Source organism: Cyprinus carpio, chromosome B7, assembly GCF_018340385.1.
Source record: "Cyprinus carpio isolate SPL01 chromosome B7, ASM1834038v1, whole genome shotgun sequence".
Lineage (NCBI taxonomy): Eukaryota > Metazoa > Chordata > Actinopteri > Cypriniformes > Cyprinidae > Cyprinus > Cyprinus carpio.
Window position 1 is genome coordinate 38,242,881 of NC_056603.1, and position 14,156 is coordinate 38,257,036.

Below are 14,156 nucleotides of genomic sequence, written 5' to 3' on the forward strand. Positions count from 1 at the left end.
CTCTTTGCATTCTTGTTGGTTAACAATACAGTAGAATTCAGTCATTATCTGGGTCATTGAATGAAACCGGTGCCTCTTTTTTATATCAAATATATATAGAGAGAAAGAGTAAATAATTGAAAAATAAAGTTGCTAGATGTGTTTAGAAAAATGGCTATAATAAAAAAAAAAATTATTTATCTGTAAATATGTTACTTATATCTCTTTAATATAAGTTAATGTATTTATTATTTAAATTTATGCAAAAGGTACCTGTTTTGTAGAACGACCCATCTAGTTTCTGTTAAATACTATTGTTCTTTTTTTAAAAGTTAAGAGATTTACTTTGTGTCCTAGTCATATGCTATCTTTAAAGTGCCCTTTCATTGTGTGCCACTGGTTAGTTTTAGTGCATTAGTGTTGTAGAAGAAGATTGATTTAACCACTTAGTGCTTTCAGACTATGTTAAGGAGCAACACATGTTCTTTCTCTTTGTGGCCATTGTAAATGTTTTAAACTGACACTACCTACCGGAAAATAGTGGCTGAAGTGAAAGGAAAAGGCAAAGTGTCTATTTAAAGGCTTGTATTGTGCTATAGAAGGTTTTGACAGACAAACCTTGTCAGTAACTGTCAGTTAGAGACCTTTGCTCTTACATACTATATGTAATGATCTCTTTCAGCCGTCCACAGCCAATGAAGAGCAGAAGAACATGTATAAAACAATCTCATCTGGAGAGCTGGGCAAAAGTGATGCGAGGAAGAACTCTCATGGAGATGGAAGGTGCGTGTTTTTTGAAGAACAGTTGAGATTAAAATATTTTCATTTTATGTTTATTTTACTCTTCATTTATTCATATTATTTTCTCTTTTCCCCCATGAAACCGATATTACAGTATGACCCAATTGTAAATAAAACATATATTTAATAATAATAATAAAATATATATATATATATATATATATATATATATATATATATATATATATATATATATATATATATATATATATATATATATATATATATAAATATATTTTTTTTCTTCTAAAAAAGGACAAAAAAGCACCCTAGAGTTAGTCACTATGGCACATTTAGGTTCGTCACTTCTGGTTTTTCAGGCTGTTTTTCACGCATAAAATTTTTGTGTCTAAGAGAGAAATTGTGGGCCTGGAACATAAAGTAAATGAAATAAAATAAAATATAAGTATCAGGACAGTCTATTCCTTTAAAATGATTGCTGTCCTTGTCAACATGTTTTGTCTGCAGGGTTCGCACTAAAATGCGGTTTTGGGGAAAGGCAAGGCATGGAGAGAAGAAAACCTCGCGAGAACGGCTGCTGTGTGGCAGTGATACTTTGGAAGGAGACTATGCTGAAACAGCATTTCTAATGGAAGAAGGTGAGTTGACAAAAAAAACTAAATTAAAATGTTTCAAGTATATTGAGATTTGAAGAACTCTTTTGGTCATAAAAACACTGCTATTCTGATTATTCAGGGGTAGAGCGCCTGACCCCTCCTCAAAGTCCAGACCTAACATTACAGAGGGAGTTTAAAGAGAATAAAGACCCGTCCCCTAAAGTGAAGCGCAGACGGAGTGTGAAGATCAGCAGTGTGGCTCTGGAGCCCGTCCAGTGGCAGAATGACGCCCTGCAGATACTCACATGTGCCAGTGACTACAGGAGCATGAATGACTTCCTCATGAAGAAGGTGATGACTGTTTTCTACTTCAATTTACTACAGCTGCATTTACTTACTGATGAGAAGAAATCTTAATAACCTTGTTTTAATCTCACAGATTACTGATTTAGACACAGAAGATGGTAAGAAAGACACAATGGTGGATGTTGTCTTCAAAAAGGCCCTAAAGGAGTTCCGCTTAAATATCTTCAACTCATACTCAACAGCTTTAGCTGTAAGTACCTTTATAAAGCAATTGTTTTACTGTTATCACCTGAAAAATGATTCATATTGTCATCAAAAATGTAGGACGTTTGGTTTTGTCTTTGCAAAAGAATGTGAGTGTGATCGTCCCTTAAGAGATGTGATGTATTGCTTGTTGTCATATTGTGCCTGGTTAGGACATTATGTCAGAAACAGATATATTGTTTTTGCTCTGTGTGCAGATGGACGATGGGAAAAGCATTCGTTATAAGGATCTCCACGCCCTCTTTGAGCAAATCCTGGAGAAAAACATGCGTCAGGAGCAGAGGCACTGGAGCGAGTCACCAGTGAAAGTTTGGGTCAACACCTTCAAAGTCTTCCTGGATGAGTTCATGACAGAGCACAAACCTCTGGACAGCAGTATGAGCAGGGTACAGTGTTAACACAGTCAATGGCACTTTTCATGAACGGGATACAAAATAGGGCTTCCAGAAAGTAACAGGATGGAACAGGATGGCGAGTGAATTTTTAGATATGGGTGTGAAATAAAAATGAGGTTAATGTAATATTATGTTTTAATTATTATGTCTTTAACGCATTAATTGATTAATGCCAACAATTATTTTATCGTGTGTTAACACAGTTTTTTATTATTATGAAAGTCCCTTGCTCACTGGCTCTGAATACACATACAGACAAATCATGGGCCACAGGAAGGGATGATGCAGATCTAATTATTTAGGCTCAACACAGTGGAGTGAATAGTTTTGTTAACTTTGTGGTTTATTATTCTGAGTTGTATGGGACGCGGTAACACACGTCGCTCTCACAATATATTGCTTTACAGATCTATCACTTTTGCCCCTCAGAAATATTTCCGCAATCATGCAGCACGCATCAGAAGATCTGCACTCCGGCGCGGTTAGCACTCACACTCACTGATCTATATATAACTGAACCGCACTCTGGCGATCGCACTAGCCAAACGAACCAGGCTTTGGAGGTCAAACGCGCTCCGACACGGTTATGATTGCCTAGTATGAGCACACCCTAATTATTCTCCCACGAGTCTCTACCCACCTGCACCCGCACTCGACCATCAAGTGTTGTCCCGCACCGCACTCTGCTGCGATTGGTCCCGCGATCATGCAGGTCTCTAATAGGAAGGTGCCTGTTGTAATGTTATGATCGAGGCTCTGGACTCATAACGCATAACTTGTTTTTCTATAACAAACTATAAAATATTTTCTATAAAAACATAAATGCCCTGGCAGTGTAAAATAACTTGTTTTATATTTAATTTAATTACATTTATGTTATAAGTTGAGATTTAGGCTACAATAAATATTTTAACTGCTACTGTGTAAAAGGAACACTGCTGTAAAAAGCACCTTATTTGTTTAAAGTGTTTGTGTAACAATATAAAACTTCATATTCACGGGAAGAAGGAGGCGGGAACCGGCGAACACTCAAATAAACCTTTAATAACCAAATAAAGATAAAACAGTGCGACGACTGCCGCGCACAAAGAAAACCAAACCCAAAATAAAGCCAAGGCCTGGTCCTCTCTCGTCCTTCACTGTCGTCGCTCCTCTTTTGTATCCTCCCCAATCTCCTCCGTGGGACTCGAGACCGGTGAGTGGAGCAGGTGTCGCTCATTTCCCAATCACTCCACCAGCCTCGCTCCGTTCCCACGGCTCTCGGCCCCGCCCCACTCATCACAGTTTGCAAACCAAATTTTATTACAGTTTTGTTCAAATAGCAGTAGGCCTACTTTTAAATGAAAAAAAGTGCACAATACACTACTTTTGAATGAAATATAATTATCGTGAATAAAAAAAAAAAAAATAACGATTAATCGTGAGTAAAAAAAAATTAATTAAATTAATAATTGCGCAGCACTTGTAATATTTAAATAAAATGTGTTAAAATGAATTATAAAAGAATTGTTAAAATATGCGAGGTAATATATAATACTTCTCTCTTCTCTCTCTAAAGAGAATTTAGCGGCAAAAAAAAATATTAGAAGTTAAAGAGTTAAAATTAGAATATAGAGAAGAGTGAAATAGAGAAATTAATTGATGTAGATTTTAAAAAGATTCTCTGATTTTAAATTTGCTGAAATATGCTTTTAAATAACAAAAAAATAAATAATACAAATTTTCAAATTAAAATTAAATAAATACATAAATAAAAAAAATAGTTTTATTCAATAATATAAGATTATATATTACATTTTATATTTATTCAATAATATAAGATTATATATTACATTTTATATGACTGTATAATTTTAAGAGAGAGAGAGAGAGAGTATATTTTATAAAACTATTTTTATTGCCTTTTTTCCTCCCACAGGCACCTAAACCAGACCGCAAGAAAAGAAGGAAAAAGGATACTGATATAGTGAGTGGAATCACAGTCAGAGATTTTGTAAACTGAATTAGCGTTTCCGTTTTTCATGGAAATCAGCTGACACTCTGCCTTTGTTTGTTTCAGGTGGAGGAACACAATGGCCACATATTCAAGTCAACTCAGTACAGTATTCCCACCTACTGCGAGTACTGCTCCTCCCTCATCTGGATGATGGACAAGGCGTGTGTCTGCAAACGTGAGTTTCATGTCCACAGTCTCCGCATCAAAGTGCCCCTGAACTCAATTCAACATAATCAGATTGTTTACCAACAAGCCCATGGCCTCTCGGCTCGAACAGAGAACAGTTTGGCTTTGTAGAGCAGGATGTTTTCCGCCAAGTTACAGTGAGAGAAGAATGTTGACTTGAATTGAGTTTATTTTAAGTGGTGTTGTTTTTGTTTTTTTTAATCTGTGTCGTATGTACTGCCGTTGAAAATGAGAATGAATGAGATGTCTGTGTCTTGTGTAGTGTGCCGCTATGCGTGTCACAGAAAGTGCTGTCAGAAGATGACCACCAAATGCAGCAAGAAGGTAAGGAATTTTTCTCTGCTAAGTGCGTTCATGTGATTTGGGCTGTAATAAAGCATGTTTCCTTTCTTTCCATGTGCAGTATGACCCTGAGCTCTCGTCGAGGCAGTTTGGTGTGGAATTGTCCCGTCTGACCAACGATGAGCGAGCGGTGCCTTTAGTCGTCGAGAAACTTATCAATTACATTGAGATGCATGGCCTGTACACAGAAGGGATATACAGGAAGTCTGGATCCACCAATAAGATTAAGGAGCTGAAACAGGGTCTGGACACAGGTATGACACAATAGGGATTTTCACACTGCGCTTAATCCGGAGTTATCATTGTTCTTAGCCCCGCTTTTAACCCCGGGTAAAGGTATGTTTCCCACTTGTAATTTAGAAGTGTGGTTAGGATCAGGGTTCTGAAATCTTGCTCTGGAGCAGGGTTCTCAGCGCTTCTGTTTTTGTTTTTAAATGACAGTGTGAAATGACATGGTGTGACAGTGCTAGGGCTAGACACTTAGCAACCAACCAATCACGTGTCTCAAATTCACATGTTTTGGACAGTTACGGAAATGCAGTGTGTTGTATAAACAGTCGGTTCAGTCAGAGTACTGTTTGAGTCTTGATAAAAATAAAAGGCGTGAATTGGAGAGAAGACAGTTTTTTATTCTTTCTAGATCAAAAAGTTATTTCAAGAAAAACTTTATAGTATAGTCTGCAACATATAATATAAGGATGCACAATGCTAGATTATTTATGTAAACAGATTGTGTGCTGCGTTCGTCCAATTTATGACATTGACACCGCAAATATGCAAATACGAATGTTAACCCAGGATTTAGTAATGTACAGTGTGAAGCATCATCCTATGAATACCCAGCAATAATTATTCACTACGGGTAAATTATGAATAAATGGGGTTTAGACAGACCCAGGGTTAACTATTTTAAAGCACTAATGATATATGGCTACAAGAGACCAAAATTAGTGAGAAATGTGCTTTACTGTTTAATAGCTGTTTATAGAGCCTTTCCAGCTCTGCGCATTTTGGATGTTTTATTGGACACATCAGGTCAGAGTACTGTAAAGTAAACTTATAATATAACTTGTTATATTAAACACATATGTACAGTATGTGTTACTTATAAAACATATATATATATACTAAACAAAATGTTATGTTCTCTGAAAACATGTTAATATCTTACACAGTATTACCTCACAAATAAATGTATCTTGTTTTAAGGATGTTTAAAAATTTACTGTAACACAAGATTCTGATATCTTGTCCACAATACATTACTAATAATTTCTAGTAATATAGCTACTTTATCTAGTAGATGTATTACTATAGTAATTATATCGTATATATCCGTAGTCTGAAATCTTTGATTTTCTGCCCTCAGATGTAAACAGCGTGAATCTGGACGACTATAATATTAATGTCATTGCCAGCGTTTTCAAGCAGTGGTTACGTGACTTGCCTAATCCTCTGATGACCTTTGAACTGTATGAAGAATTCCTGCGGGTCATGGGTAAGCTTGATCTAGCACACTTATTGCATTAGCATTCAGTACTGCAAATACAGTTTTTGTGTCTTTTTTGCTTATCCTGATTATTTGGGAGTTTTGTGTGTGTGTGTATTTGTGTGTGTGTGTGTGTGTGTGTGTGAGACACACATTGAAATTGGTACTAATTGTATTGATGTTGTCAAGTTGTGTAGAAGTCTTGGATTTTTTATTGTTTTTGACTAATTCTGATATAACTTTTTAATAGGTTTTGAACTAAATCTGGAACAGATGAAATGATAATAGTAACACGCAGATTCAAAACTACATTTTTTTACATTTTATATGCCAGTCTATGGATGCAGTACTGTTCTAGACCCCCTGTGTTTAAATAAATTAGACATTTATGGAGACATACAGTAATGTTCGAACTTGGATGATAACGTCTCTTCAGGTCTTCAAGACAAAAAAGAAGCGATTCGAGGGGTTTACTCTGTAATCGACCAGCTCAGCAGAACTCATCTGAACACTCTGGAGCGCCTTATTTTCCATTTGGTCAGGTGAGATGACAAAACTTCCCATGTCACCAAAAATATATGCAAGAATGATTGCATCAAAAAAAGAAACTTGGTTTCTGCTGTATCGTTATACGTACAGTAGCCATGTCCACAGAGAAATCTCATTGATCTAAAATTGCAGATTATTTCTAATAATAATAATAAAATAATATCTTTTTGTGCAGATTGTTGGCCTTTTATGAGAACAGTGACTATGAAATGTCATACATAGTTAGAACACAGTCTTGTGCAGTTCTGAGCCTTGTTTCTGCTGTTTACAGGATTGCCCTGCAGGAGGAAACAAACCGCATGTCTGCTAATGCACTGGCTATCGTGTTTGCCCCCTGCATCCTGCGCTGTCCTGACACTACCGACCCTCTGCGGAGCGTACAGGACATTGGGAAAACCACAGCGTAATGGGCAACTCTTACTTCATATAGTTTGATAAGATCAGTTCAGTTTAGTTATGGGTAGTGATTAAAATACTTCCGTTTCTTTCTTTCAAAGGTGTGTCGAGCTGATCATTTGCGAGCAGATGAACAAATATAAGGCCAGACTGAAGGACATCAGCACTCTGGAATTTGCGGAGAACAAAGCCAAGAGCCGACTAACATTCATCCGCAGGTCCATGGTAAGGGTTAAGAGTGAATTTCATATTTTCACAAATATCCACATAACCCAGATGTCCAAAACAAGTCAACATCCTTGTTGGACCTGAAACAACATTTTTGTCAACCTTTTATTTCTCCTCCTATTTTATAGATAGTTAATGATTAGAGTTAATCCTTAACCTGTTCCTTAAATGTTCCTTAACCTACAGCATTAAAAGATGTTGATCCAGGAAGTTGAATAAGTTGGATAAGTGTTGGTCCTGGAACAACATTCTTATCTCACAATCACATATTAACACCAAACCCACCCCTACAATTAGAGGGAAAAGACTGGTTGATAAGCATGAAGCTTCAACCCCAGTTATAAGCTTAACTTTAACCCTTAAATCTGACAGATACATTGCTTCAAGACCAAAAAGGATGTTGTTCCAAGATCATGTTCTACTTGAGTAAATCACCCATATTAGCTCTGTCTTGACACTAACCCCAGTCTCTCCTCTCCCTCTCCTTTCCTCTCGAATCCAGAAACCCGTAATAATTGCTGTTAGATTTATGAGCATAACCCGCAGTGCTGCGGCGGTAGGTATTTATGTACCCGCTGTTACCGTAAGTGTCATCACGTATGCCGCGTCCCAGCACTGTGTGGTCCGTCTGTCATCATGATCATGACATACAGACGCTAGAGCAAGAAACTCAAGAGCTTAGATGTTAGTCACGCTGCACTTTATTAATCTAGACCGGTAACAAATTCACCTTGTTGCATTGCATTTTCATAATGTTGCACTGCATGACTTGGGAATTTTTTCAATAAATGTTTCTGTTGCATTCACTCCATTTGCCTAATATTTAACTGTTTTTTTTTTTTTTAACTTGCTTTCTCTGGTTGGTTATGTGCAGTCCAACTCATTCAGAAAGGTAACAGCTTTGGGCTGAAGTGAGTCTGTGTTGTCCATCCAGGGTTCAAAATGAACACTTGCAAGAGCCAAATGGCTACTTGTTCATTTTATATGAAAAAAGAAAAACTCTCTCTCTCTCTCTCTCTCACACACACACACACACACACACACACACACACACACACACACACACACACACACACACACACACACACACACACACACAGTTTAATTTCCTGTGTAAGAATACATTTCTGACCATCACTGACATGAGTGAATCAAATGACAAAATAATAGCCTAACGAGTCATTTGCCATTGGGACTAAAATGTTCATTTTGGCCCTTGTATTCATGTTTTGTTTCTGTAGCCTGAATGAGTTTTGAGAATGAAAATAGAAACTTTGATTGTAGCAGTATTTATAGCAAAATCTGATATATAACCTCGAGTTCCTCCACTCATAGTGCTGTCTTGTGTTTTGTTGACAGGGTAAGGGCCAGGTGCACAGGGTGAGGTATCACACACCGTCTCCTCCGGTGAGTCCTCGGTCTCCAACCGCCCCAGAGGTGATGCAGGAGAGCGGAGATGAGGAAGTCAGCAGAGATCCAGAAGTCTCGGAGCAACAGCAAGTCGCCATGCAGCAGGAAGAGAAAGTCCTGACTGAACAAATCGAGAGTCTGCAGAAAGAGAAGTAAGAGAACCAGTTTTAGCTTCTGGGATTGGTTGCATTAACTTATTATTTAAACTTATTTATATTAATACTCAAAGGGTGGAATAGCATATCATCATATTATTATGCTTCTTGTACAGTACGAAATACCCAGAGGACCTGCTAAATAATGTGCAGTATACAGACAGGGCACACTGCATTGGGTATCCCACAATGCAAAGTACAAACCTTCTGTGCCAGTTGTAATTAATAGAAGGAAGCAATATGCACTGTTATTTTACCATATAGTGTTTGATGATACTGCTGAGATAATTGTACCCAAAATTAATGATCAAAAATGCTGTTTTTAAAATTATGTAGAAGTACACAGTTATTCTGGTTTGTACTGAGATTTGATATTCACCTCATAGGGAGGAGTTGACGTTTGAGATGCTTGCTTTGGAGCCGCGGGCATCTGATGATGAAACTCTGGAGTCAGAGGCCTCTATAGGCACCGCAGACAGCTCTGAAAACCTGAATGTGGACTCTGAGGGAGCCGCTTCCGACTTCTCTGGTTAGTGAATACTGAAAGTTCCTATTAAATGTGAAAATGTTGTAATACATTATCTTTTCAAACAATCTTTTGTCGATCCATTTAATGTCACAGATGCCCTGCATTTTCACATAACAAACATTAAAAAGTCATTCATATTAGAGCGTTTAAATCCAAGTCTTCTTATGAGACACAGTGGCTTTATATCACACATAATTTAGGTGTTTATTTACATAGAAACACTGATCAACACACATACATAGAGCTATCAAAGAGAGCATATCAAATATGGTAAATGGGTTTTGAACAACTTGACAGATTTTATATTTGATTGAATTAATAATTTAAAGAAAATACATTTCTTTCCATTCCTATCCATTTTCAAAACACTTTTAAAAACACACTTGTTCGATCTGGCCTTCTAATATCCCATTCTCATTACACTGTATTATGGTCTTGATTATTACTCTGTCTTTAGAATGCTTATCTGTCATTCCTTTTGGTCTTTAAATTCATATGTTTTATTATTTCTGTTTTATGTGCTTGTGGTTTGATTTTTATGTACAGCACTTTGGTCAGTTTTGCAGCTGTTTTTAAATCTGCTTTATAAATAAATGAATTTGAACTTGAACTTTAAGATTTCATGTGGATTTCAAAAGTTCTGACTAAAAGTTCTGACTAATTAAAAAAAATATAAAAAAGCTACTGTAATTAATTTTAAAAAATTTACTGGATCAACTGGACAAACAGATTCATTTAAAATAAATCAAATGTCCAATAATATACATAAGAGAGTATTTTAGAAGAAGCTGTGTGCCAAACACTGACATAAAAACCAGCAATGCAGTGCTTTGTCACTTTAAAACGGGAAAAGCTACACTAGTTTAAATTCCAGTGTCCTGCTGTCACACTAATGGAAAACAAAACTAAGATAGTACTGTCAGAACTTCAAGTACTTTACTCCCCAGCATCAGTGCTTAATGATTTTCCAGTGCACCTGCTCCCATTGCTGTTCTCTTTGTCTCTCAACAGAGCGAGGCCCAGCGCTGGCCGCCTTGAGGCCCAAGAAGTCAGAGGGGAAGAGCAGGAGGGTTCTGCGAAAGCAGCCTGAATCCCTGGACTCCATAGACTCCAGTTCTACCGTCTCCTCTGTGTCGTCTTCCTATATGCAGCCACCTGCACAAACCCATAAATTACGTTTACGCTCCAAATCTCCTTCGACACGATATTATCTATCCAGCCCCACCGATAGCCTGGACCAGCCTGAGCAGGATGGAGAGGAGAGACCGCAGTTCACCAGCCGTGGCACCTTCAACCCAGAAAAAGGCAAACAGCGCCTGCAGGGTGCCAAGAACTCACCTCAGAGGCACCGTGACCCTCCGATGGGCGGAGGGCAGAAGAGAGATCCAGACTTGCCCCCTCAGCAGGTGGTGGTGTACGGCAGCAACGAGTTCATGGTATGAAGGCCACAAGGTTCCACGTCCATCCACAGAAAAGAGCTCATCCCTCACTGCTAGCTCACCCCGAGTTCACATTTGCTGCATTATAGTCCTTAAGTGCCATGTTGACAGGAAAAGCAGGAGGAAAGAGCTGGGAGGCTTTCCGATTTGCATGTGAGAAAGCTGGAAAGCAGGGCAAAGGGAATGCTGAAGCATTCCGATCTCGGAATGTTCTCCTTTGGGCTCCGTGACTGTGATCGGGCTCCAAAGGTGGGAGACGAAGCCATTGATGAACTCCACCAATTCAAGCTAAACCATGGGCTGCTTTAACGTTTACAGCATTCTCTCCAATGTATTTGCCCCCAAGCCTATTTAATAAATTTTATTTACATGGAATATATAAATCTATATAAATATATTATGTGATATAAAGTGTACAAAGCCAGAGCACCAGTGACTGCTGGGTTGATGAATTCATGTATATTATATCGTGTATCGGTCATGAATGAGTTGGAGAGAGAAGTGAGGATGTGTGTGAGAGTGTGTGTCTTGTGAGAAAACCTCTGGATATGTTTGTGCTGCTTTTTGTCTTGTGCTTGGAGGGAAATGATGCCATTAAAGGGACCAAGCAAACTGGTGTTATAATGCCAGAGGATCCCACACTAAATGAAGACTCCAAAGTCTTCCAAATCACCACATAGTGTATTATGTCAACTGTTTGAATTTGTTTGGATTTTCATTCCTGTTTTTTTGTGCTTATCTGCCTCAGTCTTGTTTAAAGAAACCAGTGTTAAAACACAAAAATGCAGAGTTACTGGATTGCTATTGCTATTAAGGATCATTCATGCCCTGCAAACACGAGATTCCTCTTGCCAGAAAATTACTTAAATATGACTTAATATATTACCAAATGCTCTCTTCTGCCTGTATATATAATGTAATGCGATATTTCACTTTTTTCCCTAAATATTTAATTATTAAATTAAACCTGGCTGTAGAAATGCACACAAGTGCATTATGGAAGGCTATGCTCCGATTCGATTTACAGCTCTCAATCAACTGCTGTCTTATCAGTGTTGCCCTCAGAGAGATTCTGATATCTCTCCATCATTAGTTATTGATATCAGGAAGCTGACTGCAAAATGAACAAAACCAGTTATTTTACTTGTGCCACCAGCAAAATATTTCTGTGTCTAGACCATTTGTCCTTTCTTTGTCACTGTGGTTTGTGCAAAGATCATGAAGATCCAGATTAATTTGTCACCGTCATGTTAAACTGTGATTATATCCAATACCATGGCTTGTTAAAGGTTTCTGCATGTGATGGTGTTTGGCAAAGGCTGTGTTTCTCACAGGAACGAGTCTGCGGACATAAACACATGACATCAATCTCAGAAGTAAGACTGTTAATTTATATTGTGTTGTTTAGATCTCATGCATTGCTGACACAGGTCACACCGCCTGCAGGATTGAGCAAACAGCTGTCTGGCCTCAGATCTGTCTTACGTTATGTGTAGTTGTGTTGAACAAATATTTCTTATGAAAGAGAAAAAAGTGAATGGTTGTAAAATAAATCACACATTTTGAACAAATAAGAACTGTTTTGGTGAATGAACGGTCTGAGTTATTGTGCAGCTATTACTGCTAACTTCTTCCAGCCACATTCAGTTTTGTATATTGATTGATTTGAGCTCTTGGAGGAAAACTTGAAATACCGGTTTGTCCTGCGAACCTGAAAGAGGTACTCTAGTCTCTTCGCACTTTGCCAAATGGGTGCATTCACCCTAAGGGAATTTTAATTGTGTGAGAGCTGTTTAACTCGTCTTACTGCTGGCAAAGGTGCATATATATATACACACAGTGGGTATGGAAAGTATTCAGACCCCCTTAAATTTTTCACTCTTTGTTATATTGCAGCCATTTGTTAAAATCATTTAAGTTAATTTTTTCCCCTCATTAATGTACACACAGCACCCCATATTGACAGAAAAACACAGAATTGTTGACATTTTTGCAGATTTATTAAAAAAGAAAAACTGAAATATCACATGGTCCTAAGTATTCAGACCCTTTGCTGTGACACTCATAAATTTAACTCAGGTGCTGTCCATTTCTTCTGATCATCCTTGAGATGGTTCTACACCTTCATTTGAGTCCAGCTGTGTTTGATTATACTGATTGGACTTGATTAGGAAAGCCACCACACACCTGTCTATATAAGACCTTACAGCTCACAGTGCATGTCAGAGCAAATGAGAATCATGAGGTCAAAGGAACTGCCTGAAGAGCTCAGAGACAGAACTGTGGCAAGGCACAGATCTGGCCAAGTTTACAAAAACATTTCTGCTGCACTTAAGGTTCCTAAGAGCACAGTGGCCTCCATAATCCTTAAATTGAAGACGTTTGGGACGACCAGAACCCTTCCTAGAGCTGGCCGTCCGGCCAAACTGAGCTATCGGGGGAGAAGAGCCTTGGTGAGAGAGTTAAAGAAGAACCCAAAGATCACTGTGGCTGAGCTCCAGAGATGCAGTCGGGAGATCGGAGAAAGTTTTAGAAAGTCAACCATCACTGCAGCCCTCCACCAGTCGGGGCTTTATGGCAGAGTGGCCCGACGGAAGCCTCTCCTCAGTGCAAGACACATGAAAAAACACCTGAAGGACTCCAAGATGGTGAGAAATAAGATTCTCTGATGAGACCAAGATAGAACTTTTTGGCCTTAATTCTAAGCGGTATGTGTGGAGAAAACCAGGCACTGCTCATCACCTGTCCAATACAGTCCCAACAGTGAAGCATGGTGGTGGCAGCATCATGCTGTGGGGGTGTTTTTCAGCTGCAGGGACAGGACGACTGGTTGCAATCGACGGAAAGATGAATGCAGGCCAAGTACAGGGATATCCTGGACGAAAACCTTCTCCAGAGTGCTCAGGACCTCAGACTGGGCCGAAGGTTCACCTTCCAACAAGACAATGACCCGAAGCACACAGCTAAAACAACGAAGGAGTGGCTTCACAACAACTCCGTGACTGTTCTTGAATGGCCCAGCCAGAGCCCTGCCTTAAACCCAATTGAGCATCTCTGGAGAGACCCGACCAATGTTTACCATCCAACCTGACAGAACTGGAGAGGATCTGCAAGGAGGAATGGCAGAGGATCCCC

General features: G+C 38.6%; 1 protein-coding gene across 11 annotated transcripts in view; it reads left to right on the forward strand.

Annotated features, from left to right (window-relative positions):
• LOC109084418 (unconventional myosin-IXAa) overlaps positions 1 to 12,595 on the forward strand; it is a 138,923-nt gene extending 126,328 nt beyond the window's left edge. For 6 of the 11 annotated variants that reach the window (XM_042728530.1, XM_042728539.1, XM_042728537.1 and 3 more), the window contains 18 exons: positions 662 to 762; positions 1,249 to 1,379; positions 1,477 to 1,688; positions 1,777 to 1,893; positions 2,105 to 2,293; positions 4,221 to 4,268; positions 4,362 to 4,473; positions 4,747 to 4,808; positions 4,888 to 5,080; positions 6,196 to 6,324; positions 6,752 to 6,857; positions 7,136 to 7,267; positions 7,362 to 7,485; positions 7,991 to 8,044; positions 8,363 to 8,380; positions 8,848 to 9,050; positions 9,440 to 9,582; positions 10,594 to 12,595. In XM_042728530.1, coding sequence (XP_042584464.1) covers positions 662 to 762; positions 1,249 to 1,379; positions 1,477 to 1,688; positions 1,777 to 1,893; positions 2,105 to 2,293; positions 4,221 to 4,268; positions 4,362 to 4,473; positions 4,747 to 4,808; positions 4,888 to 5,080; positions 6,196 to 6,324; positions 6,752 to 6,857; positions 7,136 to 7,267; positions 7,362 to 7,485; positions 7,991 to 8,044; positions 8,363 to 8,380; positions 8,848 to 9,050; positions 9,440 to 9,582; positions 10,594 to 11,024 — 2,505 coding nt within the window. In that variant the 3' untranslated portion in view covers positions 11,025 to 12,595. The remainder of the gene's footprint in view (positions 1 to 661; positions 763 to 1,248; positions 1,380 to 1,476; positions 1,689 to 1,776; positions 1,894 to 2,104; positions 2,294 to 4,220; positions 4,269 to 4,361; positions 4,474 to 4,746; positions 4,809 to 4,887; positions 5,081 to 6,195; positions 6,325 to 6,751; positions 6,858 to 7,135; positions 7,268 to 7,361; positions 7,486 to 7,990; positions 8,045 to 8,362; positions 8,381 to 8,847; positions 9,051 to 9,439; positions 9,583 to 10,593) is intronic. The other 5 variants (XM_042728532.1, XM_042728541.1, XM_042728536.1 and 2 more) reach the window with 3 other exon arrangements.
• The last annotated feature ends 1,561 nt before the right edge of the window (positions 12,596 to 14,156 follow it).